Here is a 27,062-nt window from a genome sequence, read left to right on the forward strand (position 1 = left end):
GGTTTCTCTACTATCAAATTTAGAGATTTCTATATTCCCAGATTTACAAACTTCTAGATATTTATATCAGATGGGTCTATTTTTGAGATTTTCATGTTTCCAAATATCCAGCTCAAGTCAAGTCAGTTTCTCAAAATGCTAAGTTTTAATATTTCGAAACTTCTAGAAATGTAGATATTCAAAATTCTAGCCACTTCTATAAAGTCATGTCATTTTCCTAACTTTTGATTTTTGAGATATCCATGTCAGGTCAGAACAGATTTAGAGAAAAACACGTCTTTATATTTCCAGACTTCTAAAGTTCAGGGTTCTCATTTTCCGATTTTAAGAATTTCTAAATTTTCAGATTCCGAAATTTCTCAACAATTATCTAAAATGAGGCTACTTTTAGAGATTTCTAGCTTTCCAAATATGCGGATTAGATCGAGTTACGTTTAAAATACTAGGTTTGTACATTTTCATAATTCTATAATTCAGAAGTTCAAGGCCTCATTTTCAGATTTAAAGATTTTCAGATTCCCGGATTTACAGATTTGTAGATTTTTATATCAAACGAGCATATTTTCGAGATTTCCAGGTTGATTTCCAGTTCAGGCCAAGTCAATTTCTCAAAATGCTAGGTTTAATATTGCGAAGATTCTAGAACTGCAGATCATCAAATTTCCCAGGACTTTGGATTTTCAAATGTCCAGAGATTTTCAGGTTTTCAAATTTTTAACCACCTGCAATCAGATTTTTAATTTTGAAATTCCAAGTCAGGTCTAGATTTTCTTCTAGAATGCAGATGTTCAGGCTTCTCTACTCTCAAATTTAAGAATTTCCAGATTCTTAGATTGACAAACCTCTAGATTTTTTAATCAGTCTATTTCCAGGTTTCCAAGTATCCAGTTCAGGTCAAATCAGCTTTTCAAAATGCTAGGTACAAATATTTCGAAATTTCTAGGACTCTAGACGTCCAAATTTCTAAAACCCTTTTTCCAGTGATGTAATTTTCCTAGGATTTTGCTTTCCATGTTTTTACATTTCCACTTTTCTAAAGTTGCAGATGTTCAAGTTTCTCAATTTCCAGGTTTAGAGAATTCTAAATTTCCAAATTCTGGGCACGTCTATGAGATGCGGTCACTTTTCCAGATTTCTAGGTTTTTAAAGGTCTAGGTAAGGTATAATCCGATTTTCAGAATACCAGGTTTTCACATTTTCAAACTTCTAGAATGCAGATGTTCAAACTTTTTTACTTTCAAATTTAAAGATTTTTAGATGCCCAGATTTACAAATTTCTACATATTTACATGTCAGATAAACCTATTTTCGAAATTTCCCGGTTCCCAAATATCCAGCTTAGATCAAGCTAGTTTCTCAAAATGCTAAGTTTTACTATTTCTCAATTTCTAGAAGTCTAGACGTTCAAATTTCTAGACAGCTTTTTCAAGTGTTGGCATTTGCCCAGGTTATGGGTTCTCAGATATCCGTCAGGTCAACACAGGTTTTGAGAATGACGCGTTTTTATATTTTCAGGCTTTTACAGTTGCAGAAGTTCAGGTTTCTCAATTTTCTGGATCAAATATTACCAGATTTCCAGATTTTGCAAAGTTTTAGCAAGATGGATTAGATTTCTAGGGTTTCAATATCCAAGTAAGGTCAAGATTTCCAGATCACCAAATTTCTAGCCATTTGCACCAGATTTCTAGGTTTTCAAAGTCCAAGCGGTATTTTTTTTACATTTCAAACTTTTAAAATTCAAATGTTCAGGCTTCTCTACTCTCAGACTTAAGGATTTGCAAATTTCTAGATTTTTGTATCAGCCTATTTTCGAGATTTCCAGGTTTCCAAATATCCAGGTCAGGTCAAGTTAATTTCTGAAAATGCTAGGTATTAATATTGAAACTTCTAAAACCCTAGACGTTCAAATTTCTAGACATCTTTTTTAAACGATGTCATTTTCCCACTTCTAGGTTTCCAAATATCCGGATCAGATCGAGTTACATTTTTAGAATATAAGGTTTTAACATTTACATAATTCTAGAATTCAGAAGTTCAGGCTTCACTTTCAAACTTGAAGATTTGTAGATATTTATGATCCTATTTTCGAGATTTCCAGGTTCCCAAATATCCAGCTCAGGCCAAGTCAGTTTCTCAAAATGCTAGGTTTAATATTGCGAAAGTTCTAGAACTGCAGATCTTCAAATTTCCCAAGACTTTTTTCAAATGTCCGGAGATTTCCAGGTTTCCAAATTTTTAGCCACTTGCATCAGACTTTTAATTTTGAAAGTCCAAGTCAGGTCTAGATCGATTTTCAGAATAACAGATTTTCTTCTAGAATTCAGATGTTCGGGCTTCTTTACTCTGAGATTTAAGCATTTCCAGATTCTCGGATTTGCAAATCTCTAGATTTTTATATCAGTCTCTTTCCAGGTTTCCAAGTATCCAGTTCAGGTCAAGTGAGCTTTTCAAAATGCTAGGTACAAATATTTCGAAATTTCTAGGACTCTAGACGTCCAAATTTCTAAAACTCTTTTTCCAGTGATGTAATTTTCCTAGGATTTTGGTTTCCATATTTTTATATTTCCACTTTTCTAAAGTTGCAGACGTTTAAGTTTCTCAATTTCCAGGTTTAGAGAATTCTAGATTTCCAAATTCTGGTCACTTTTCCAGATTTCTAGGTTTTTAAATGTCTAGGTAAGGTATAATCCGATTTTCAGAATACCAGGTTTTCACATTTTCAAACTTCTAGAATGCGGATGTTCAAACTTCTTTACTTTCAAATTTAAAGATTTTTAGTTGCCCAGATTTACAAATTTCTACATATTTACATGTCAGATAAATCTATTTTCGAAATTTCCAGGTTCCCAAATATCCAGCTTAGATCAAGCTAGTTTCTCAAAATGCTAAGTTTTACTATTTCTCAATTTCTGGAACTCTAGACGTTCAAATTTCTAGACACCTTTATCAAGCGTTGGCATTTGCCCAGGTTATGGATTCTCAGATTTCCGTCAGGTTAACACAGGTTTTGAGAATGACGCGTTTTTATATTTCTAGGCTTTTACAGTTGCAGAAGTTCAGGTTTCTCAATTTTCTGGTTTAAATATTACCAGGTTTCCAGATTTCCAAATTTTAAGCAACATGGATTAGATTTCTAGGGTTTCAATATCCAAGTAAGGTCAAGATTTCCAGATCACCAAATTTCTAGCCATTTGCACCAGATTTCTAGGTTTTCAAAGTCCATGCGGTTTTTTTTTTACATTTCAAACTTTTAGAATTCAAATGTTCAGGCTTCTCTACTCTCAGATTTAAGGATTTGCAAATTTCTAGATTTTTGTATCAGCCTATTTTCGAGATTTCCAAGTTTCCAAATATCCAGGTCAAATTTCTGAGCACTTTAATGGGTATTACATGTCCCAAATTTCTAGATTTTCCGATTTTCAGAATACTAGGGTCTCACATTTTTAAACTTCTAGAATTCAGATATTTAGGCTTCTCTTCTTTCAAGTTTAGAGATTTCTAGATTACTAAGTTTACAAATTTGTAGAAATTTATATCATGGACCCATTTTTGAGATTTCTAGGTTTCCAAACAACCACTCCAGGTCAAGTCAGTTTCTCAAAATTCTCGATTTTAATATTTCGAAACTTTTAGAAGTGTAGATGTTCTCGAGACAGATTTTGAGAACGACACGTTTTTTTATGTATTTCCATCAGGTTTCTAAAATTACAAATTTTCAGGTTTCTCATATTCCAGGTTTAAAATTTTTTAAAAGTCTATTTTCGGACATTTCTTAGCCCTTAGGTATATCAGATGAGGTTACTTTTAGAGATTTCTAGATTTCCAAATGTCCGGGTCAGATCGAGTTAGAATTTTGGAATACCAATTTTCAAAATTGTCAAACTTCTAAAATGCAGATGTTCAGATTTCTCTTCTTGCAGATTTAAGACTTCTCGATTCTCAAGTTTACAAATTTTTAAAGAGTTATTTGGAATGAGATCATTTTGAGATGTCTAGGTTTCTAAATGTCTAGCTCAAGTCAAGTGAAATTTTCATAATGTCAGGTTTTAATATTTCGAAACTTCTAGAACTGCAGCAGATGATATTTTCAGGCTTATTTATTAATACATGTCATTCTCCCAGGATTTGCGTTTCCAAATATACAAGTCAGGTCATCAATTCTAGATGTTAAGGTTTCTCCGTTTCCAGGTTTAAAGATTTCTAGATCTCAAGATTAGCAAATTCATGGTCATTTGTAACAAAAAAGGTAATTTCTCCAAATCACAGGTTTTCCACATAACTTGTCTAGGTTTTCTGAATGATGGTTTTTATATTTCTAGACAATTATTATCAGATTTACTAGATTTCCAGGTTTGAAATATGGAGGTCAAATTTTCAAAATGCTTTGTTTCTATATTTCCAAATTTCAAAATTTCTAGACATTTATACCAGATGAAGACTTTTTACCGGATTTTCACCTTTCAAATACCCAGGTCATGTACTCAGGTCAAGTTATAGGGTTTCAGAATGCCAAATTTTTATAAAACTTTTAGAATGTCATATATTTAGGTGTCTGTATTTTCAGATTTACGTAGTGCTATATTTCCAGATGTTCAAATTTATTTCACATACACTAATTTTTCCGAGTTTCCAGAGGTTTTCAAGCGTCTCAATTCCCCGTTTTAAAGCTTCCCAGACTTCCAAATATTCAGATTTATATATTTCTGAATGTTAATAGTTATTTCAAAATTTAAAAATTTTTACGTTTTTGCGTTTCTTTTTTCTATCTTTTTTTAATGGTAATTCAGTGATTTTTAAATGGTTTTATATTGGTTTAGCTTTTCCCATCAAGCTGTACTAAAACTGCTACATTTTCTTCCAAAGACAGTTCTGATTCCTGATTTAATGAATTTTTCGCTTCGGGTTCAAAATTTGAGCCTAATTTGTGCGTTTTTCATCGATAGATATTTGTATGAGTTATTTCTTCAAAAATTGCATACATTGAAATTAGTGTCAGAATTTTGACTTTATTTCCAGAAATGTTAATTCTCTTAAAATCCATTTTCTTAACAGAATTTTTTCAAAAAAACTAATATTTCAACCATCTTTTACATTTCCTAGTTTGGCAAACATATTTTGATACAACAAAATTTTCAGCTTAGTTTGTCTTCCCCAAATGTTTATTTTCAGGGTATGCGCGAGAATGAGTTGTTAATAAATAATAAGCTAACTCAAAATTTTATAAAACAAACATCATTATGTATGCGAAAATGCTCTTAAACATTCGCTGTTGTTTTACTCACAAACGAATACTAGTAATTTTTCAGTTATAACGCTGTATTTTATAAATACATCTCCTGGTTTCTGGTATTTTTTACCAACACCATTCTAATTAATCATAGAAACAAACAAATAGTTGTATGTAGCTAGCAAACAGCCCCAAAACTAACAAACTGGAATTATATTTTGATATCAAAAGGGCAGCGCCACTTTGTGCTTTCCACTCCTATAATAAACTTTACGTTACATAAACAGGAAGTTATTTATCCTTTTCCTCTCTTTCCTCAATACATATCGTCGTACGCGAAATTTGTTTGGGGTGTTGAACAAATATCGATGAACAAACACGCAAAACAAATAAATGAATACAAACTCCGCGCTAAATAACGTTGCTCGATCGACTATTGCATTTTAGATTTTTCAGAAATCGCTATGTTAAATATTTAGCCCGAATTTCAACCACCAGCCCCCGAGTTCCAGCTTCAAACTTCTTTCGCTTTTAATTATAATTACACTAAACTTCGAGTAATTCTCGAGGTGTTAACAAACATATTCACCGGATTAAGCTCATAAATACGTACATCGGGCTCCAGCCAGCCATGCAAATCTATGAATTGTAAACGCGCCCATAAATCCGAGAAATATTGCTCGAAATACCTTGCCGGCGATTCAAATTAAATTTTAGAGCACGCTCTATTTCTCCAATCTCGATTAATTACCTCCGCATTTTTGCGAAATAAGGTGGCTGTTTTGGGGCGACGATTCCTGCTGGAATTCCGCTGAGAGCAAGTGGAAACACGGTGTCGAGCTGTGGCAAATTAAAATCCTGGATAGAATTAGCACCTCGCGCCGCATATTGATGGCTTGTTTATGAGACGAAATGACCAAGTTAATCGGCTTTTCCTTCCAAATTAACGCCGATGTCCTCATCAGCCAGACTAAACGAGAACAGAGTTTTTCGTTTACGTGGGGGCGAAAAAAGCTCAAGAGATATTCAGTTCGATTATTTGGTTATTTGGTGAGGCGGTGTTCCGCAGGGCAGTCACGTTGCTCTAGATGTATTTTCGGTATTCATCAGTGACCTGATAATGTCTTTGCAGAAGCGCTCCTTTCATTAAAGTCATAATCAGTAGTCTAATTTCCGAGACGAGCTTTCATAAATGTAGACAAACATTCAGATCTGAGATTAATAAACAGACAAAAGCTTTTGATGGCCAGTTGCTTATGAAATTTATTAATTAACAGACGACAACAAGCTTATTAACGATAAAATAAAAACGGAATCAAGTTATGGTCGGATGATTTTCTGACATTTTTTAATTTAAATTTAAAACTGCCAGAGGTCGATTTGTTCGAGTTGACACGCAGAAACTCGCGCTTCCAAGTTCGGTTTTCAGTCTCGTATCTTAAAAATTTTTTCTATGTCCGTCTCAGTTTTTTTGCGACATTAAAATTAAATTAACCTTTTTCTGTTTTTTACGGCATATTTTCACCGAGTGAGGCAGATTTTTCGGAGCGGTTTAGGGTGGCGTTTTAAGGGCGCGTCCGAAATAAATAATAGTTAAGAAATCCCCCAGTTTATGGGCCAAAGTAGCCGAATCTGGTCGCACTGACCTCAAAGAAATAAATCCGGCTGAAGAAAGTAATAAAGATTGGATTGTTTGGGATGGTGGTTTCCTGTAATTGAGATCGGTTGATAAGTCCTAAAATTTATTTTTCTCGAAGTAGATCAGGGCGCTTCCATCAAAATTTCGGCTTTAATAAAACGGAGAGTTTTATCGGCGATAGAATTTTTAATCAGATTAGTCCATGATGTGCGAGTGGTCGGTATTGACGGTAATGCAATAACGGAGTTAATGTTCAATGTAGTTTTGTTTGAAGTCATGCGAATGGCGTAATAAACTACGTAAATTATTTGTTATAATAATATGAATAATTCGGTGAATTTTGCAATGGATGGGTTGTGGTTTATGTGAAGTGGGGCGTGTTTGGTATTTTGATCGTTTAAATTAGCCAGTTTTTTGACAAATTGTCTCTGAGTTTTTTTTTTTTCACAATATACAATAGCTTGTTTAAGCGATATTGTTTCAATCAAGATCGATAGCGTCCTTGGTTTCACTGAAAATTAATCAACTGAAACTGAAATTCGAGCTTGGAGGTGCGAGATTTCTGCGTCAGCTCGAGCAAATCGGCCTCTAGCGATTTTAAATTAAAAAAGTCAGAAAATTCCTAAACATATATTTTTGTAGCATGAATAATTTTTCTGTTTATTAATTTCAGATCTAAATGTTTACTGACATTTAGGCCAGTTTGTAGAAAGAATGTATGATTATTAGTGTTCTGGGTTTACCTGAAGTTGTGACAAACCGCGTTTTTTTTTCAACAACCATTAGACACCCAAAAATCGTTCATAAGATATTACCGGCTCTTCAAAATACTTCAAAATTCTTAAAATAAAAATACTGGTTTTTCTCTGACATACTGCATATATTCTTAAAAAACTAAAAAAAAAAATCGTGAACTTTTGAGATTCTTTAGAATCTTTTCAAAATTATAAAACCTGAGGGGGGCTCAAAATTTTTCAAAATTCTTAAAAAACACAAGATTTTCTACGATTCTATATATATATATTCTTAATAAAAAATCATGTCCTTCTGAGATTCTGTAAAATCTTGTCAAAAATAGGACACAAGGCGTGCTAAAGGTTTCTCAAACTTCTTGAAAAAAATACCATGTCAACCGAGATTCTTCCAAAACATATGTTGTGTTTCTGAGGTTCTTTAAAAATCTTTGAAAAATATAAAAGCTGAGGGACCTCAAAATTTTTCAAAATTCTTAGAAAAAAACAGGGTTTACTAAGACACTATATATATTCTTCTAAAAAATCATGTGCTGCTGAGATTCTTTAAGATCTTGTTAAAAATAAGACACAAGGCGTGCTCTAGGTTTTTCAAAATTCTTTAAAAACATATCAGGTCAACTGAGATTCTTTAAAAATCCTTCAAAAATAAAAACATAGGGGCACTCTAAATTTTCCAAAATTCTTCAAAAAAAGCACAGAGTTTTCTGAGGTACATCATATTCTTAAAAAAATCATGCGCTCCTGAAATTCTTTAAAATCTATTCAAAAGTCGAATACAAAGCGTGTTCAAGGTTGTCAAAAAGTCTTTAAAAAAATACCAAGTTAACTGAGATTCTTCCAAAAATAAACCATCAAGGTTTCAACGATTTTTCCAATATTCTTTCAGATTCTTAAAAAAAAATCGTGTGTCAATGAATTTTTAAAAACTCTCACAAAATTAAAACAGAAGTCCTCAAAATTTTTAAAAACTCTAAAAAAAATTGTATTTCTGAGATCTTTTAAAAATCTATTTCTGAAATACTATATATATTGTTAAAATCTTGTCAAAAATAAGACACAAGGCGCGCTCAAGGTTTTTTAATTTTTTTTTTTTTAATACCAGATCAAGTAAGATTTTTCAAAATGATTTACAAGTTTTAAAAAAATTAAAAAACAATCGTGTGCTCTTGAGATTCTTTAAAATCTTGTCAAAAGTAGGACGTCAACTGAGATTCTGCCAAAAATAAAACACCAAGGTCTTCAAACTACTTAAAAAATCTTCAAAGAAACAAAGGGTTTTCCAATGGTGTTTCAAATTCTTTAAAAAAAGCACTATGTGTCCCTCAATTTTTTTAAAACTCTTACAAAATTAAAACAGAAGGAGTCCTCAAAATTATCTAAAACTCTAAAAAAAACATCGTTTTTCTAAGATTCTTCAAAAATCCTTCAAAAATAAAAAACCCAGGTCCCCCAAAATTCTTCAAAATTCTTCAAAAAAAAACACTGGGTTCTCGGACATACTGCATATATTCTTTAAAAAAATTAAAAAAATTCGTGTGCGATTGAGACGTGTTCAAGGTTCTCAAAAATTCTTTAAAATAGTACCATGTCAACCGAGATACTTAAAAAAAAAATTGTGTTTCTGATATCTTTTAAAAATCTATTTCTGAGATACTATATATATTGTTAAAATCTTGTCAAAAATAAGACACCAGGCGCGCTCAAGGTTTTTTAAAAAAAATTTTAAAAATACCAGATCAAGTAAGATTTTCCAAATTATTTACAAGTCTTAAAAAAGTTAAAAAACAATCGTGCGCTCTTGAGATTCTTTAAAATCTTGTCAAAAGTAGGACGCCAACTAAGATTCTGCCAAAAATAAAACACCAAGGTCTTCAAACTACTTAAAAAGTTTTCAATGAAACACAGGATTTTCCAATGGTGTTTCAAATTCTTAAAAAAAGCACTATGTGTCCCTGATTTTTTTTTAAACTCTTAGAAAATTGAAACAGAAGGAGTCCTCAAAATTATTTAAAACTCTAAAAAAAACATCGTGTTTCTGAAATTCTTTAAAAATCCTTCAAAAATAAAAAGCCCAGGGCCCCCATTAAAAAAAAAAAAAAAAATCGTGTGCGATTGAGACGTGTTCAAGATTCTCAAAAATCCTTTAAAATAGTACCATGTCAACCGAGATTCTTCAAAAAAAATTTGTGTTTCTGAGATCTTTTAAAAATCTATTTCTGAGATACTATATATATTGTTAAAATCTTGTCAAAAATAAGACACCAGGCGCGCTCAAGGTTTTTTAAATTATTTTTTTTAATACCAGATCAAGTAAAATCTTTCAAAATTATTTACCTACAATTCTTAAAAAAATTAAGAAACAATCGTGTGCTCTTGAGATTCTTTAAAATCTTGTCAAAATTAGAACGTCAGCTGAGATTCGTCGAAAAATAAAACACCAAGGCCTTCAAACTACTTAAAAAATCTTCAAAGAAACAAAGCGTGTCCCAATGGTGTTTCAAATTCTTAAAAGAAAGCATTATGTGTCCCTGATTTTTTTTTAAACTCTTACAAAATTGAAACAGAAGGAGTCCTCAAAATTATTTAAAACTCTAAAAAAAAACATCGTGTTTCTGAGATTCCTTAAAAATCCTTAAAAATAAAAAACCCAGGGCCCCCAAAATTCTTCAAAAAAAAACACTGGGTTCTCGGACATACTTCATATATTCTTTAAAAAAGTAAAAAAAAAATCGTGTGCGATTGAGACGTGTTCAAGGTTCTCAAAAATTCTTTAAAATAGTACCACGTCAACCGAGATTCTTCAAAAAATTTTGTGTTTCTGAGATCTTTTAAAAATCTATTTCTGAGATACTATACATATTGTTAAAATCTTGTCAAAAATAAGACACAAGGCGCGCTCAAGGTTTTTTAAAAAATTTTTTAAAAATACCAAATCAAGTAAGATTTTTCAAAATTATTTACAAGTCTTAAAAAAATTAAAAAACAATCGTGTGCTCTTGAGACTCTTTAAAATCTTGTCAAAAGCAGGACGTCAACTGAGATTCTGCCAAAAATAAAACACCAAGGTCTTCAAACTACTTAAAAAATCTTCAAAGAAACAAAGGGTTTTCCAATGGTGTTTCAAATTCTTAAAAAAAAAACACTGTGTCCCTGATTTTTTTTTAAACTCTTACAAAATTGAAACAGAAGGAGTCCTCAAAATTATTTAAAACTCTAAAAAAAAACATCGTGTTTCTGAGATTCCTTAAAAATCCTTAAAAATAAAAAACCCAGGGCCCCCAAAATTCTTCAAAAAAAAAAACACTGGGTTCTCGGACATACTTCATATATTCTTTAAAAAAATAAAAAAAAATCGTGTGCGATTGAGACGTGTTCAAGGTTCTCAAAAATTCTTTAAAATAGTACCAGGTCAATCGAGATTCTTCAAAAAAAATTTTGTGTTTCTGAGATCTTTTAAAAATCTATTTCTGAGATACTATATGTATTGTTAAAATCTTGTCAAAAATAAGACTCAAGGCGTGCTCAAGGTATTTTAAAATTTTTTTTAAAAATACCAGATCAAGTAAGATTTTTCAAAATTATTTACAAGTCTTAAAAAAATTAAAAAACAATCGTGTGCTCTTGAAACTGTTTAAAATCTTGTCAAAAGTAGGACGTCAACTGAGATTCTGCCAAAAATAAAACACCAAGGTCTTCAAACTACTTAAAAAATCTTCAAAGAAACAAAGGGTTTTCCAATGGTGTTTCAAATTCTTAAAAAAAAGCACTATGTGTCCCTGAATTTTTTTTAAACTCTTACAAAATTAAAACAGGAGGAGTCCTCAAAATTCTTTAAAACTCTAAAAAAAACATCGTGTTTCTGAGATTCTTTAAAAATCCTTCAAAAATAAAAAACCCAGGGCCTCCACAAATTCTTCAAAATTTAAAAAAAAAACAGTGGGTTCTCTGACATACTGCATATATTCTTTACAAAAATTTAAAAAAAATCGTGTGCGATTGAGACGTGTTCAAGGTTTTCAAAAATTCTTTAAAATAGTACCACGTCAACCGAGATTCTTCAAAAAAAAATTTTGTGTTTCTGAGATCTTTTAAAAATCTGTTTCTGAGATACTATATATATTGTTAAAATCTTGTCAAAAATAAGACACAAGGCGTGCTCAAGGTTTTTTAAAAAATTTTTTTAAAATACCCGATCAAGTAAGATTATTCAAAATTATTTACAAGTCTTACAACTGAGATTCTGCCAAAAATAAAACACCAAGGTCTTCAAAATACTTAAAAAATCTTCAAAGAAACAAAGAGTTTTCTAATGGTGTTTCAAATTCTTAAAAAAAAGCATTGTGTGTTCCTGAATTTTTTTTAAAAATTAAAGCAGAAGGAGTCCTCAAAATTCTTTAGAACTCTAAAAAACCATCGTGTTTGTGAGATTCTTTAAAAATCCTTCAAAAATAAAAAACCCAGGGCCCCCAAAATTCTTCAAAATTCTTCAAAAAAAAAACACTAGGTTCTCTGACATACTGCATATATTCTTAAAAAAAATAAAAAAACATTGTGTGGGATTGAAACGTGTTCAAGGTTCTCAAAAATTCTTTAAAATAGTAATAGTAGATCAAGTAAGATTTTTCAAAATTATTTACAAGTTTTAAAAAAATTAAAAAACAATCGTGTGCTCTTGAGATTCTTTAAAATCTTGTCAAAATTAGAACGTCAACTAAGATTCGTCCAAAAATAAAACACCAAGGTCTTCAAACTACTTAAAAAATCTTCAAAGAAACAAAGGGTTTTCCAATGGTGTTTCAAATTCTTAAAAAAAAGCATAGTGTCCCTGAATTTTTTTCAAACTCTTACAAAAAAAAAAAACAGAAGGAGTCCCCAAAATTCTTCAAAACTTAGAGCAAATGTGTTTCTGAGATTATTTAAAAATCTTTCAAAACAAAAAATCCGGGGCCCTCAAGATTTTCCAAAATTCTACAAAAACAAACACAGGGTTTTATGTGCTCCTGAGATTCCTCAAATTCTTTTCAAAAATAAGACACAAACATTGTAAGATTCTTTAAAAATAAAACACTAGATCTTCTAGATTCTTCAAAATTCTTAAAAAAAGAGTACGATTTTAAATTAAAAAATTCTGAATAGATATTTTTTCTAACATACATGTTTTTTCTGTTTATAAATTATTATTAGTATCCTGAGACTCAATATGTGTGGAAAAGTTTTCGGTTTACCTTAAGTTGTGACAAACCGCGATTTTCTTCTCAACTAAATCTTCCAGGAGTTCCTCGATGGAATTTTCTGTGATGTTTTTATAAAATTCAGCACTGACTCCCCGTCACGACTTTATTATTTCAAACCAGAGAATCTACTACGCAACGAGCCCTATTTTGTTTGTTTACGTTGTGCTTATCCTCGTCACAAGCTCCTAACCCGACTGCGAGAACTCGTCGCAGCATTTTTGTTTCGGTGTTTCGTTACCAGTTGTTCTAGAAAGTCCTGCAATAAATCAGTTTAGAACAACAAATCTGGAATCTGTATTTCAACTCGGTTCTTAATTCCTCTAATTTGTGTTTTTTTGTCTAAACCGCAAAACCCATAAATAACCCTTCGGCTCAGCCACGATTATCAGGATCGCCAAACAAAGCCTTCGGTACATAAAATTACATTTATTCACCCCCGAGAAGTAAATAAGGCAACCGAGAAAAATGGCTTTTTTTGTGGTATCCGCCTTTAAATAATTTCGATTTATTCAAGTTGGCAGAAATGGAGAATCTATTTAGTCTCACGGTTTATCAAGGAACTGTGAACACGTTCCTCTGGCACAGCCATTTGTTTCGAAGCAGAAAATTTAAAAGAAATATAGCACCATTTTGAATAGTGCATGCATTATACGGGGACGTAGTCGAAATAAATGGAAAATCAATTAGGCAATTTGCTTCCTAGTAAACAACAAACGAACAAATACATTACTGCGATTTATTTTTATGGATAAGTCGAGGGAGTAAAAAAATCGACGCCACATTTTCGCTCAATAAACAACGAGCGAGAATCGAAGCACTGATTTATATTTAGCGAAACAAGAAATAAATAAAAAATTAGAACGTTTAACCTGTTCCTAGAATTCGCTCTCACTATTTTCTATTTTGACTCCTATTAAACTCACTTTACAAGAAAAAACAAACCCGGAGGTATCCACCAGAACGTCGTGATTTATAAGAAAACTTCCAATATCTCATTCAACTACTTCCAATGATTTAGAGCTCCATTATTCTAATAGCGAAAACAGCCACTTCTCTATAACGCCGAAATTCGGTCGATCGCTTACAAACCAAAAAATATTGTTCGTCGAATAGGGCACAACAGCCCTAGAAAAAGATGATGAAACTCTAACCCTTTCATTATTCCGTCTTTATGGAGACGATTCCTTTAACGTGCAAAAAATCCCTCAAATATACGGAATTTATGGGCGACGTAGTTCGAAGACTTATTTATGTGGAGGAAGTCGACGTTGTGACGATAGGTGAAGAGGAAAAGGGATGTACTTGCGAATGTTGCGGGGTGCGGATCATTTACTGCCCTAAGGCGACCTGTTTGTAGGGCTTGTCGTCACCCGTCGTTTCCGCCCTGAGCGAATAATGCCGAAGCTACACTTCACGCAAACGCTTTTGCCCTAGTTTTTATGGCCTCCAGATGGGGGCGGCGCGGGGGTTATTTATGAAGATGTGTGGCAGAAGGGCTGGGAGTACTTTCGTCTAAAGAGAAGTCGCATTATGGATTGCCGCGCTTTTAAATTTTGAGCGGGGATTTTTTAGCCGTCAGCGGGCGTGTAGGTCGGTGACAAATAAGGAAAATCAGGCGGGAGCGAGGTGGTTGCCCTGCGGAGCACCTGATGTCACACTAATTCTACTAGAAACTAAAGTGAATAGCTGTGTACTATATTCCAAAATATTTTAATTTATATATGAATAAAACAAAAAAAGCAACAGGGGCCCTCAAGATTCTTTCAGCTACTTCCAAAAACCAAACACTAGGGGCCTCTCAGATCATTTCAATTTCTTTCTAACAAAACATTAGAAACTTCCAAGACCTTTTAAAATTTCTTTTATCTTTTAAATTAAAAAAAAAAACGAGTCCCTCCGAGACTCTTTAAAATTTTTATCCAAAAGTCCTTCTTTTTTAAAATTTATTCAAAAATAAAACGCCAAATACAATAAAAATTCTTTCAAAATCTTTCATAAAAAAATCACAGGCCTTCAAAATTCTCTAAAATAAAAAGGGGTTCCTCAAGATTCCTAAAATTTCTTTAAAAAATACTAAGTCTCCTGAAATTCTTTAAAATATTTCAGGGATGTTCAAGATACTTCAAAATTGTTCAAAGAAACAATTCTCTGAGATTCTTTCAAATTCTTTAAAAAAAGCATTGATTAGATTTTTTAAAACCCTTTTAATATTAAAAAACAGGGAGTTCTCACGTTTCTTCAAAATTCTTAATAAAATACATTGTTTGTGAGATTCTTTAAAAGTCTTAAAAAAAACACCAGGTTCTCCGAGATTCTTTAAAATTTATTAAATAAACAAATCAGAAACTCCAAAAAATCTTCCAAAAAGAAAAACACCGGGTGCGAAATTCTTTTAAATTCTTAATAAACCATCGTGTTTCTCTAAGATTCTTCAAAATTCTTTAAATTTCTTATATAAGACTGTGACCCTGAGATTTTTTCAAAAACAAAACACCAGAGGTCTTCAAGATATTTCAAAATTCTTGAAAAAAAAAACACAGGAGTCTTCAAAATTGATTCAAAAATAAAACATTAGAGACACCAAAAATTTCTATAAAATTTTACAAAAAAAACACTGGTTCCTCCAAAATTCTTTCAAATCCTTAAAAAACATCGTGTGCCCCTGAGATTCTTCAAAATCTTTTAAAAACTAAAATCCAAAGACTCCTAAAGATTCTGCAAAATTCTTAAAAAACATTGTGGTTTTGAAATTCCTTAAAATGCTTTCAAAATTAAACACCAGATTTTTCAAAATTCTTTAAAAAAGTTTGAGATCTCCTGAGAATCGTTAAAATTTTGCAAAAAAACATCTTCTGCTCTGAAATTAAGTATTTAAAAATAGAACCCTAGAAAATCTCAATTTTCTTCAAAATTCTTAAAAAAAAACACCAAAATTCATTAAAATTCGTTCAAAAATAAAACATAATCTTTCAAAAAAAAAACACCGGGTTTCCTTAAAATCCTTAAAAAAATCATTGCCCCTGAGATTTATTCAAAGCCTGTCAAAAATAGAACACAATAAGTGCTCAAGGTTCTTCAAAATTCTTTAAAAAGTACCAAGTAAACCGAAAGTCTTCAAAATTCTAGAAACAAAATTTCGGATCTCCTGAGAATCTTTAACATTTCGTAAAAAAAAACACCGCATGCCATGAGAGTCTTTAAAAATAAAACCCTAGAGACGCTCAAGATTCTTCAAAATTCTTAAAAAATAGAGCATCAGAAACCTTAAGAAAAAACATGGGTGCCTCAATATTCTTTCAATTTAAAAAAAAAACATAAAAATTCTTTAAATTTCTTAAACAAAGCATCATGTCCCTGAGATTCTTGAAAAAATAAAACATCACAAATTTTTTTTAAAACACGGGTACTTCTGATATTTTTTCAAATTCTTAATAAGATTCTTCAAGATTTTTAAATTTCTTTATAAATAAATAAATAAACAACTTTATTAGTACGTAGTTACAAAATATGTTTCGTACAAGTCATATCATTACCTATAGCTATGAACAACTCAGTCTGTTTATATCTTTATCTGTAAGAAAATCTTCTATGTTAAAATAAAAAATCCCTGGGATTATTTCAGAAATAAAACACCTTCAAGATACTTCAAATTTTTTATCACTCTTAAAAAAGCTCTCATGTGTCCCTGAGATTCTTCAAAATTCTTTCAAAAAGTTTCGGAAAAACTGGAAAATTTGAAAAATCTGGAAAACCTGAAAAATTTGGAAAATCTTGAAAATCTGAAAAATCTGGAAAATACAAAAAATCTAGAAAAACCAAAAAATATGGAAAATCTAAAAAAACCAAAAAATCTGAAAAATATGAAAAATCCAAAAAATCTGGAAATTTTGGAAAATCCAAAAAAATCTGGAAAAACCCAAAAATTGCGAAAAAACAAAAAATCTGGAAAATCTGGAAAAACCAAAAAATCTGGAAAATCCAGAGAATCTAGAAAAACAAATAAATCTGGAAAATCTGAAAAATCCAAAAAATTTGGCAAATCTAAAAAATCCAAAGAATCTGGAAAAACCAAAAAATTTATAAAATCTGGAAGATCAAAAAAATTAGAAAAAACAAAAATCTGGAAAATTAAAAAAATCTGGAAAATGTAAAATTCTGTAAAAAAAATATCACGTACCATAAGATTCTTTAAAAATAAAACACTAGAAATTTTTAAAATTCAAAAAAAAAATACGAAGTTCTCCGAAATTATTTAAAATCGAAAAAAATCTAGAAAATCTGGAAGATCAAAAAAAAAACTGGAAAACCTGGAAAATTTGAAAAATCTGGGCAACCTGGAAAATTTGGAAAATCTTGAAAATCTGGAAAATCTGGAGAAACAAAAGTCTGGAAAATCAGGAAAAAACAAAAAACTTGTAAAAAATCTGGCAAATCCAAAAAATTTGGAAAATCTGGAAAATCCAAAAAAACTGGAAAACCTGGAACATTTGAAAAATCTGGAAAACCTGAAAAATTTGGAAAATCTTGAAAATCTGGAAAATCTGGAAAAACAAGAGTCTGGAAAATTAGGAAAAAACAAAAATTTGGAATATCACGAAAATCCAAAAAATCTAGAAAAACCAAAAAATCTGGAAAATCCAAAAAATCTGGAAAATCTAGAAAAACCAAAAAATCAGAAAAATATGAAAAATCCAAAAAATCTGAAAAAACCCAAAAATTTCGAAAAACCAAAAAATCTGGAAAATCTGGAGAAACTAAAATATCTGGAGAAACCAAAATATCTGGAAAATCCAGACAATGTGGAAAAACAAAAAATCTGGAAAATCTGGAAAATCCAAAAAAACTGGAAAACCTGGAACAATTGAAAAATCTGGAAAACCTGAAAAATTTGGAAAATCTTGAAAATCTTGAAAAGCTGGAAAATCTGGAAAAACAAAAAAGTCTGGAAAATTAGGAAAAAACAAAAATTTGGAATATCACGAAAATCCAAAAAATCTAGAAAAACCAAAAAATCTGGAAAATCCAAAAAATCTGGAAAATCTAGAAAAACCAAAAAATCAGAAAAATATGAAAAATCCAAAAAATCTGAAAAAACCCAAAAATTTCGAAAAACCAAAAAATCTGGAAAATTTGGAAAAACTAAAAAATCTGGAGAAACCAAAATATCTGGAAAATCCAGACAATGTAGAAATACAAAAATTCTGGAAAATCTGAAAAATCCAAAAAATTTGGCAAATCTGAAAAATCCAAAGAATCTGGAAAAACAAAAAATTGGAAAATCAGGAAAAAACAAAAAATTTGGAAAATCTGGAAAATCGGAAACATCTGGAAAATACAAAAAATCTAGAAAAACCAAAAAATCTTGCAAATTCAAAAAATCTGGAAAATCTAGAAAAACCAAAAAATCTGAAATGTATAAAAAATCCAAAAACCTGGAAAATTTGGAAAATCCAAAAAAATCTGAAAAAACCCAAAAATTTCGAAAAACCAAAAAATCTGGAAAATCTGGAGAAACCAAAATATCTGGAAAAACCAAACGACGCTTTCAATTTATAAGTTCTAGTAGGTACATATATCCAATTATTATTTGTATTATTTAGGAGTGCAGCCTTTTTTTTTTTGTTATTGAAATTGTCTCTTATTTCTATCTGGATGCATAGGTTTTACCTCCATCCTTATTTTTGTACTAATAATACTAATAATAATAATGTAGAAAAACAAAAAATCTGGAAAATCTGAAAAATCCAAAAAATTTGGCAAATCTGAAAAATCCAAAGAATCTGGAAAAACCAAAAAGTTTGGAAAATCTGGAAGAGTAAAAAAATTAGAAAAAACAAAAATCTGGAAAACCCAAAAAATCTGGAAAATTTAAAATACTGTAAAAAACATCACGTACCATTCTTTAAAAACAAAGCACTATAAATTCTGAAAATTCTTTAAAAAAGTACAAAGTTCTCCGAAATTATTTAAAAGTCCTTCAAAATAAAGCATCTGACATTCCAAATTAAAAGAATATACAAGGAGTGCTCAAAGTTTATGAAATTTCTTTAAAAGAAACCTTGTTAACTGAAAGTCTTCAAAATTCTTTTCGAGTCTTAAAAAATCGTGTGCCTGATATTCTTTAAAATTCTTAAAAAATACATGTTTCCTGAGAATCTTTAAAATTCCGTACAAAAACATCGTGTGCCATGAGATTCAGTCTTCAAAATTCTGTACTATCTTTAAAAAAAATCGTGTGTTTCTAAGATTCTTCAAAAAAATCAGGTTTTCTGAAAATCTTTAAAATTCTGTAAAAAAAATTCTTTAATAAAACACTAGAGATTCTCAAGATTAAAAAAGTCATTAAGATTCTTCAAAATCTTTAAATTTGTTAAATAAAACACCAGGGGTCTTTAAGATAGTGTACAATTCTTGAAAAAACAGGGAATAGTGATAATCTTTAAAATTCATAAAAAAAAAACATGGGACACCAAAAATTTTTTTACAATGTTTCAAATTCTTAGAAAAAACCATCTTGTGCCTCCGAGATTCTTGAAAATCCTTTCAAAACTACAACAAAAATGATCCTAAAAATTTTGCAGAGTTCTAAAAAAAAGCATTATGTTTCTGAGATTCCTTGAAAATCTTTAAAACAAAGCACCAAAGGTCCTGTGAAATATTTCAAAGTTCTTTAAAAAATCCTGTACTTCTGATATTCTTTAAAAACCTTAAAAAATGGAAAGATTATTATTCAAATTTAAGAAGAAAAAAACAGGTCACATGAGATATAAGATTTATCAAATATTAAAAAAAAAAAATTATGTGGGCTTGAGATTCTCTAAACTTCTTTCAAAAGTAAAACACCAGGTGTCTTCAAGATTCTTCAAATTCTTTAAAATAATTCAGGGTTTCCTGAAATCTTCCAGATTCTTTAAAATTCTTAAAACAAATTGTGTCCTTGAGATTCTTTAAAATTCATAAAAAGAAACATCGTCTGCCCATGATATTTTTTAAATCTTTAAAAAAAAAAGTGGGTTCTCAAAATTCTTTAAAATTAAATAAAAAAAACATGCGTCTGGAACAGCAACGTTTCTTACGATTTGTGTTACTAAAGTTTTTATATTGTATATTCTGATGAATTAATTATTTCACTTCGTCCCTCCCGTAAACCATTCATCGTTTTGCCATCCAACCTTCTCTTTTATTATTAATTCATTATTCGGCGTACGATAAACCTCCACGAAAACTTAATTAACCACTTCTGTCGCATATCTGGCCTAACTAGCCATTTGTTTAACCATATTTCACAGCGCGACCGGCCGCCCCGCCGCCGCCGCCGCCGCCCCTTCAAATTAAATAATAAAAATCCAATTCCCGGCGACAATATTCGGCGCCACGGTCACAAACTCTTGATTACTGATTGAGAGCGTTCGTTATCGAAAGTTGTTTTATTCCGAAAGCTCGTCAGCTCGCAACAGTTTTAACCGTAATCAATAGACCCAAGTGCAACGGAACATGACACGAAGAAGGGCGCCTCGGCCTCCATTTCGCGCGAATCCCTGCATGAAATTGTTCGCTACACAACCGCAGATAATTTCATATCGCAGTAATCGTAGCGTGAATTAATTATATTCGAAAATTGGGGTAAACACCACTCGCACCGTACCGGAAGGGCGAGTCCTGAAGAATCCTCCAATTTCGCAACTAACACTTTAATAATTTTTCTAATTAACGAGTCGGGGAAGTTCGTCGAGTTTGTTCATTAGGGAACGGCGGGGGGCTAATTATGGCGGTTTATTGCTTTTTCAAATGTGTTTTATCGTTTTGTGATTTCGTGATTGGGATGCAGCGGGAGTTAAAGTGCAATTTCGATTTAATGCCATTTGAATAAAATTTTTACTGAAAACATGAAACAGCAAAGCCGGTTATTACGCGATTTTGTGCGGCGGCGGTTGTGGGAGTTTTATTAGTCGAAATGATTCGGTTCGCAGTCGTGGAATATTTAAATATGTTTTGGTTTTATAAAGCAGGGTTGGAATTTTGATGCATTTTAAGCAGGAGAATTTTAGATACACATTTATTAACTTTATAACAACCAAGAATATTATTATCATTATTACTATTACTACCACGCAATTTGTTTTATTTTGAAAATTGTAACACGCAGTTTCCATTGATGGGATATTTAAAAACGTATAAATATTTTAGTGTTGAAACAAAACGGCGTAATTTAATGAGGGTGGAAATGGAAACTTCTTGAGCAAATAATTTTAATATTAAATAAGATGTTTAACTTTTTCTTTGGCTCATTTTTTCTCCTCCTTGCTTTTTAGGTATTTGAATTTTCAAAGAACTTGAAGCAACTTCGCAATTTCCGCGATTTCTTTCTTAAAATTAATCAGAGTGTTGTTATTGGCCATTATCACGATTGAGTAATTTAATTTTTTGCTTTTTCATCATGTTAAATTACCATTAATTAATTACTAAAATAAATGTAGTGGAAAAAGTGAAATTGTGCGTTATAATGAAACTGCCTGAACTTCCCACGCCTATGAAGCATAACCCAACAAATTCTGCTTTTTGAAAATTTTCTTTATTGTGATTTTTAGTTTGTGATTTTTAAGTTTAAATTTTCAGTTAAAATTTCATAATTTTTTGTATTTTTAATTTCAATTTTTTTAATTTTTTTTTCTGCAGTTCCGATTTGCAATTTTTCTAATTTTTAAGTCTACATTTTTTAGTTTTTTTATTTTTCAAGTTTTGTAATTTTCCATTTTTAGATTTTGCGGTCTTCGGATTAAAGTTTCTGGAGTTTTCAATTTTTTATTTTTCAATTTTTCGATTCTTCAGATTTTCGATTTGCAATGTTTAGTTTCAGTTTTTTATTTTCTTTGTTTTTTCAATTTTTCCATGTTCCAATGTTCCGATTTTATAATTTTCTGTATTTTTAGTTTCAATTTTCTGTGTTTTTTTAACCTTTTCTTATTTTTTTTGTCTCTTCAGTTTTTCGGTTTGCAATTTTTCTAATTTTCAAGTTTAAATTTTGTAGTTTTTTAATTTTCCAACTTTTGTAATTCTCAATTTTTAGATTTTGCGATTCTTCGAATTAAAATTTTTCGAGTTTTCAATTTATAATTTTTCAACTTTTCGATTCTTTAGTTTTTCATTGTTTCAAATTTTCGATTTGTGACTTTTCGTTTCGGTTTTTTATTTTCTTTATTTTTAAATTTTTCCATTTTTCAATGTTCCGATTTTATAATTTTTTATATTTTCAATTTCAATTTTCTCAATATTCCGTTTCCCCAATTTTTCAATTTGCATTTTTTTAACTTTTTTATTTTTTTTTGTTTCTTCAGTTTTTCGATTTGCAATTTTTCTAATTCTTAAGTTTAATTTTTTTAGTTTCTTACTTTTCCAACTTTTGTAATTTTCAATTTTTATATTTTCCGATTCTTTAAATTAAAATTTCTCGAGTTTTCAATTTTTAATTTTTCAATTATTCAATTCCTTAATTTTTCATTTCTTCAGATTTTTGGTTACAAGTTTTTCTTTTCGGCTTTTTATTTTCTTTATATTTTAATTTTTTGTATTTTCAGTTTCAATTTTTTTCAATTTTTCCATTTGCAATTTTTAACATTTTTATTTTATTTTCTTTTTTGAATCTTACGACAAATAACATTTCAGCTCTTAGATTTTGCAGTTTTTCGATTTGAGTTTCCCGAGTTTTCAATTTTTAATTTTTCAGTTTTTGATTCATAAATTTTCCATTTCTTCAATTTGTCGATTCTTTAATTTTTCGTGTTTTCAAATTTTCGATTTGCAGTTTTTCTTTTCGGCTTTTTATTTTGTTCATATTTTCAATTTCAATTTTTTTCAATTTTTCGATTTGCAATTTTTAACATTTTTATTTTATTTTGTTTTTTGAATCTTACGACAATTAACATTTTGAGTTTTCGTTTTCAAATTATTCAGTTTTTCGATTTTCCAATTTTTGGAAATTTCAGCTCTTAGATTTTGCAGTTTTTCGATTTGAGTTTATCGGGTTTTCAATTTTTAGTTTTTCAATTTTTGATTCTTAAATTTTCCATTTCTTCAATTTTTCGATTCTTTAATTTTTCATGTCTTCAAATTTCCGACTTGCACTTTTTAGTTTCGTTTTCTTTTTCTTTTTTATTACAATTTTTAGATTTTTCAATGTTTCCATTTTATAATTTTTCGTATTTTCAATTTCAACTTTGGAATTTTTTTTTTTTTTTAATTTTTCAATTTGCAATTTTTTAACTTTCTCTTTTTTTCTGTTTTTACGAGTACAGTTTATCGATTTTGCATTTTTTTAATTTTTGAGTCCAAAGTATGTAGTTTTTCAATTTTTCAACGTACGTAATTTTCAATTTTTGGATTTTGAGATTCTTCCAAGTAAAATTTCTGGAGTTTTCAATTTTTAATATTTTAATTTTTCATTTCTAAAAATTTTCAATTTGCCGATTTTTTTTTGGATTTTTATTGTCTTTATTTTTACATTTTTTGTATTTTTGATTTCAATTTTTTTCAATTTTCCGATTTGCAATTTTTAACATTTTTACTTTTTTTTCTTCAATCTTATGATGAATAACTCTGAGTTTTCGTTTCCAAATTTTCACTTTTTCGACTTTCCAAATTTTGGATATTTCAGATTTTAGATTTTGTAATTTTTCGAATTAACTTTCTCCAGTTTTCAGTTTTTAATTTTTCAAGATTTCGAATTTTCAATTTTTCATTACTTCAATTTTTCGATTCCTTAATTTTTCATTTCTTCAAATTTCGGGCTTGCACTTTTTAGTTTCGTTTTTTTTTTTCTTTATTTTTACAATTTTTTGATTTTTCAATGTTTCCATTTTGTATTTTCAATTTCAATTTTGTCAATTTTTCTTTCTTTAAATTTTTCAATTTGCAATTTCTTAACTTTTTCATTTTTTTTTGTTCCTACAGTTTATCGATTTGCATTTTTTTTTAGTTTTTAAGTTTAAATTTTTTAGTTTTTCAATTTTCCAAATTTCGTAAATTTCAAATTCTAGATTTTGATATTCTTCGAAGTAAAATTTCTCGAGTTCTCAATTTTTCAATTTTTAATTTATCAGTTTTTCTATTTTTCAAATTTCCAAGTAGTATTTTTTACTTTCGGTTTTTTATTTTCTTTATTTTTACATTTTTCGATTTTATATTTTTTTTGTATTTTTAATTTCAATTTTGTCAATTTTTCTTTTCTTCAATTTTTCAATTTGCAAATATTTAACTTTTTAATTTTGTTTGTTTGTACAGATTTGCATTTTCATTAGTTTTTAAGTTTAAATTTTTTAGTTTTTCAATTTTCAAATTTTTTACATTTTTCGAATTAAAATTTCTCGAGCTTTGAATTTTTAATTTTTCTATTTTTCGATTCTTTAATTTTTCATTTCTTCAAATTTCCGACTTGTGCTTTTTAATTTCGGTTTATTATTTTCTTTATTTTTACAGTTTTTCGATTTTTCGATTTTTCAAATTACAATTTTTCGATTTTTCGATTTTTCAAATTACAATTTTTCGATTTTTCAATTTTTCAAATTACAATTTCTCGAGCTTTCAATTTTTAGTTTTTCAATTTTTCGATTCTTTAATTTCTCATTTCTTCAAATTTCCGACTTGTACTTTTTAGTTTCGGTTTTTTATTTTCTTTATTTTTACAATTTTTCGAGTTTTCAGATTATAATTTCTCGAGCTTTCAATTTTTAATTTTTCAATTTTTCGATTCTTTAATTTTTCAGTTCTTCAAATTTCCGACTTGTACTTTTTAGTTTCGGTTTTTTATTTTCTTTATTTTTACAATTTTTCGAGTTTTCAGATTATAATTTCTCGAGCTTCCAATTTTTAATTTTTCAATTTTTCGATTCTTTAATTTTTCAGTTTTTCAAATTTTCGATTTGCAATTTTTCGTTTCGGTTTTTTATTATCTTCGTTTTTACATTTTTCTCTTTTTACAATGTTCCTATTTTACAATTTTTTTGTATTTACAATTTGAATTTTTTTTTAATTTTTGGTTTCTTCAATTTTTCGGTTTTACAATATTCCAATTTTGTAATTCATTATGTTTTCAATTTCAATTTTGTCAATTTTTCGTTTCTCCAATTTTTCAATTTACAATTTTTACCTTTTTAAATTTTTTTTTGTTTCTTCAATTCCACGATAAGTAACTTTTTTAGTTTCCATTTTTAAATTATTCAGTGTCCGATTTTCCAAATTTTGGACGTTTCGATATTTAGATTTTGTAATTTTTCGATTTTTTAATTTTTCGTTTCTTCTTTTCCACTTTTTCAACTGACGATTTTAGAATCGATCCATTTTTCAGTTTTTGGATTTTTTCTATTTTTCGATGTTTCGATTTTTCAATTTTTAATTTCAATTTTAAGAAATTTAATTTTCCAATTTTTCGATCGTCCAATGTCACAGTTTTTCAAATTTAAATTTTTCGATTTTAAAATTTTTGACTTTTCCAATTTTTCCTATTGGATTCGTTTCCTCTTTCTAGTTTTTCGATTCATTACTTTTTTCAATTTTTAAATTTCCAAATTTCTTAGATTCGCAATTTTTCTATTTTCCAATTTTTTGATTTCGTAATTTCTCGTTTTTTAATTTTATCGAATTAAATTATATCAAAAAAAATTTCAAAAATTGCAAATTTCTAAGAATAACAAATCAACAATAAAAAAAACGGAAAGTATATGTAGAATCAAAAACTTTGAAAAAAATATAAAAATTGTAAATCAATAACTTGAAAAATCGAAAAATCGCAAATAAAAAAAATGATAAACTGAAAATTTCAAAAAGTGCAACATCGGAAAAATGAAATATTGTCAAATCATAACACTGAAAATTAAAGAAATGGGAAAAGCGAATGATTGAGGAATCCAAAAATTGCAAATTTGAAAAATTTTAAAATTGAAGTATCGAAGAAAAAAATTGAGACATCTAAAAATCGAGAAAAAGTACAAAATCGGAAAAACGAAATAATGTAGAATCGTAATATTCAAAATTAAAGAAACGGGAAAATCGAATAATTGAGAAATCAAAAAATTGAAAAATTTGCAAGTCGAAAATGGAAAAACAGAAAAATTAATAAAATTTAAAAAACGAAAAATATCGTGATATCGAAAAGTTGTAAAATCGAAGAAAAAGGAAAAACGAAAAATTGTGATATCAAAAATTGGTTGAAGGTAAATAAATAACCTTGAAACGTTTGCAAGATTTCAGACCATTCGGTTTTGTAGTTTCAGAGTTATAAATTGGAAAATGTTATAAAATGTTTATCTTTTTTAAAAAATCTGGATGTCTAGGGTAAAAACTGAACACGGATTCATAACCCACATGTAAACAGTTATCTTATTGTATAAAATTAAAATAACATAGGTACTAATGTAAATTTTGGAGATTTATCCAAATTTTATTACCATCTACACGATTTTCCTAACACACATTTGACAACAATCGGTCTAGTACTTTCGGAAATAATCTGTCTAATAAAAATTCGCACAAACGGAAACGGGGGACCCATTTTTTCGTCCTCTAGGGTTCATGAAACGCTTACGCTCCGGAAGTAATTAAAACAATTACAAAATTAGCAGCACAAATTCACACCGCAACGAAATATTTTCCATTTAAATAACTTTTACTAACACAATAACGTTCCATCGTACTTTAAATAACACAATGTCACGACACCACTTCGAGATAACACCGAATTATCGCTAATCATAAATTTCAACAAAACAAATTCCTCTTCGCTTCTAATTATGAACCCAACTTCGCAACCCACCAAAACAACAATAACCCCAACTCGATTCTTTCAGCACTCCCTCAAAAATTCCGCCCCGAAATTCTAATAAAACGACACGCTTGGCTTAAGCACAAATGTAATTACTCCAAAACAAGATAAAAGTTAACACAAAAACCATTTTAAGCACCTCGAAACAGTTCGAAGAAGTTTTGAAAAGAACGAGATATCCGCATCTGCGGATCTCGCACTCTCGAACTCATCAAATAAGTTAATTTTAATAAAACAGCAAACTGAACGAAATCGATAATCCATTTAGTGGCGGCGTGGAATATCTGTCAAAACCAAAAACAGAAGACACGAACATAATCAAAGTTACATCCGCAAGAAGACTCTTCTGGTATCAAATTACGCTAAATAAACGAGAGCAAAAATGACAATAAAG

General features: G+C 29.5%; 2 protein-coding genes across 3 annotated transcripts in view; one reads left to right on the top strand and one right to left on the bottom strand.

Moving 5' to 3' along the window:
• The window catches only part of LOC135142910 (trace amine-associated receptor 1), a 174,546-nt gene that overhangs the window by 147,258 nt on the left and 226 nt on the right, over positions 1-27,062 (bottom strand). The window lies entirely within an intron of this gene.
• Prom (prominin) overlaps positions 14,027-27,062 on the top strand; it is a 115,467-nt gene continuing 102,431 nt past the window's right edge. Inside the window, exons 1-3 of the mRNA XM_064074524.1 lie at positions 14,027-14,204; positions 14,306-14,357; positions 14,428-14,545. Of these exons, the coding sequence (XP_063930594.1) occupies positions 14,027-14,204; positions 14,306-14,357; positions 14,428-14,545 (348 nt within the window). The remainder of the gene's footprint in view (positions 14,205-14,305; positions 14,358-14,427; positions 14,546-27,062) is intronic.

Source organism: Zophobas morio, unplaced genomic scaffold (assembly GCF_036711695.1).
Source record: "Zophobas morio isolate AGI-343-1 ecotype UQ-CSIRO unplaced genomic scaffold, CSIRO_AGI_Zmor_V1 ptg000054l, whole genome shotgun sequence".
Taxonomy (NCBI): domain Eukaryota; kingdom Metazoa; phylum Arthropoda; class Insecta; order Coleoptera; family Tenebrionidae; genus Zophobas; species Zophobas morio.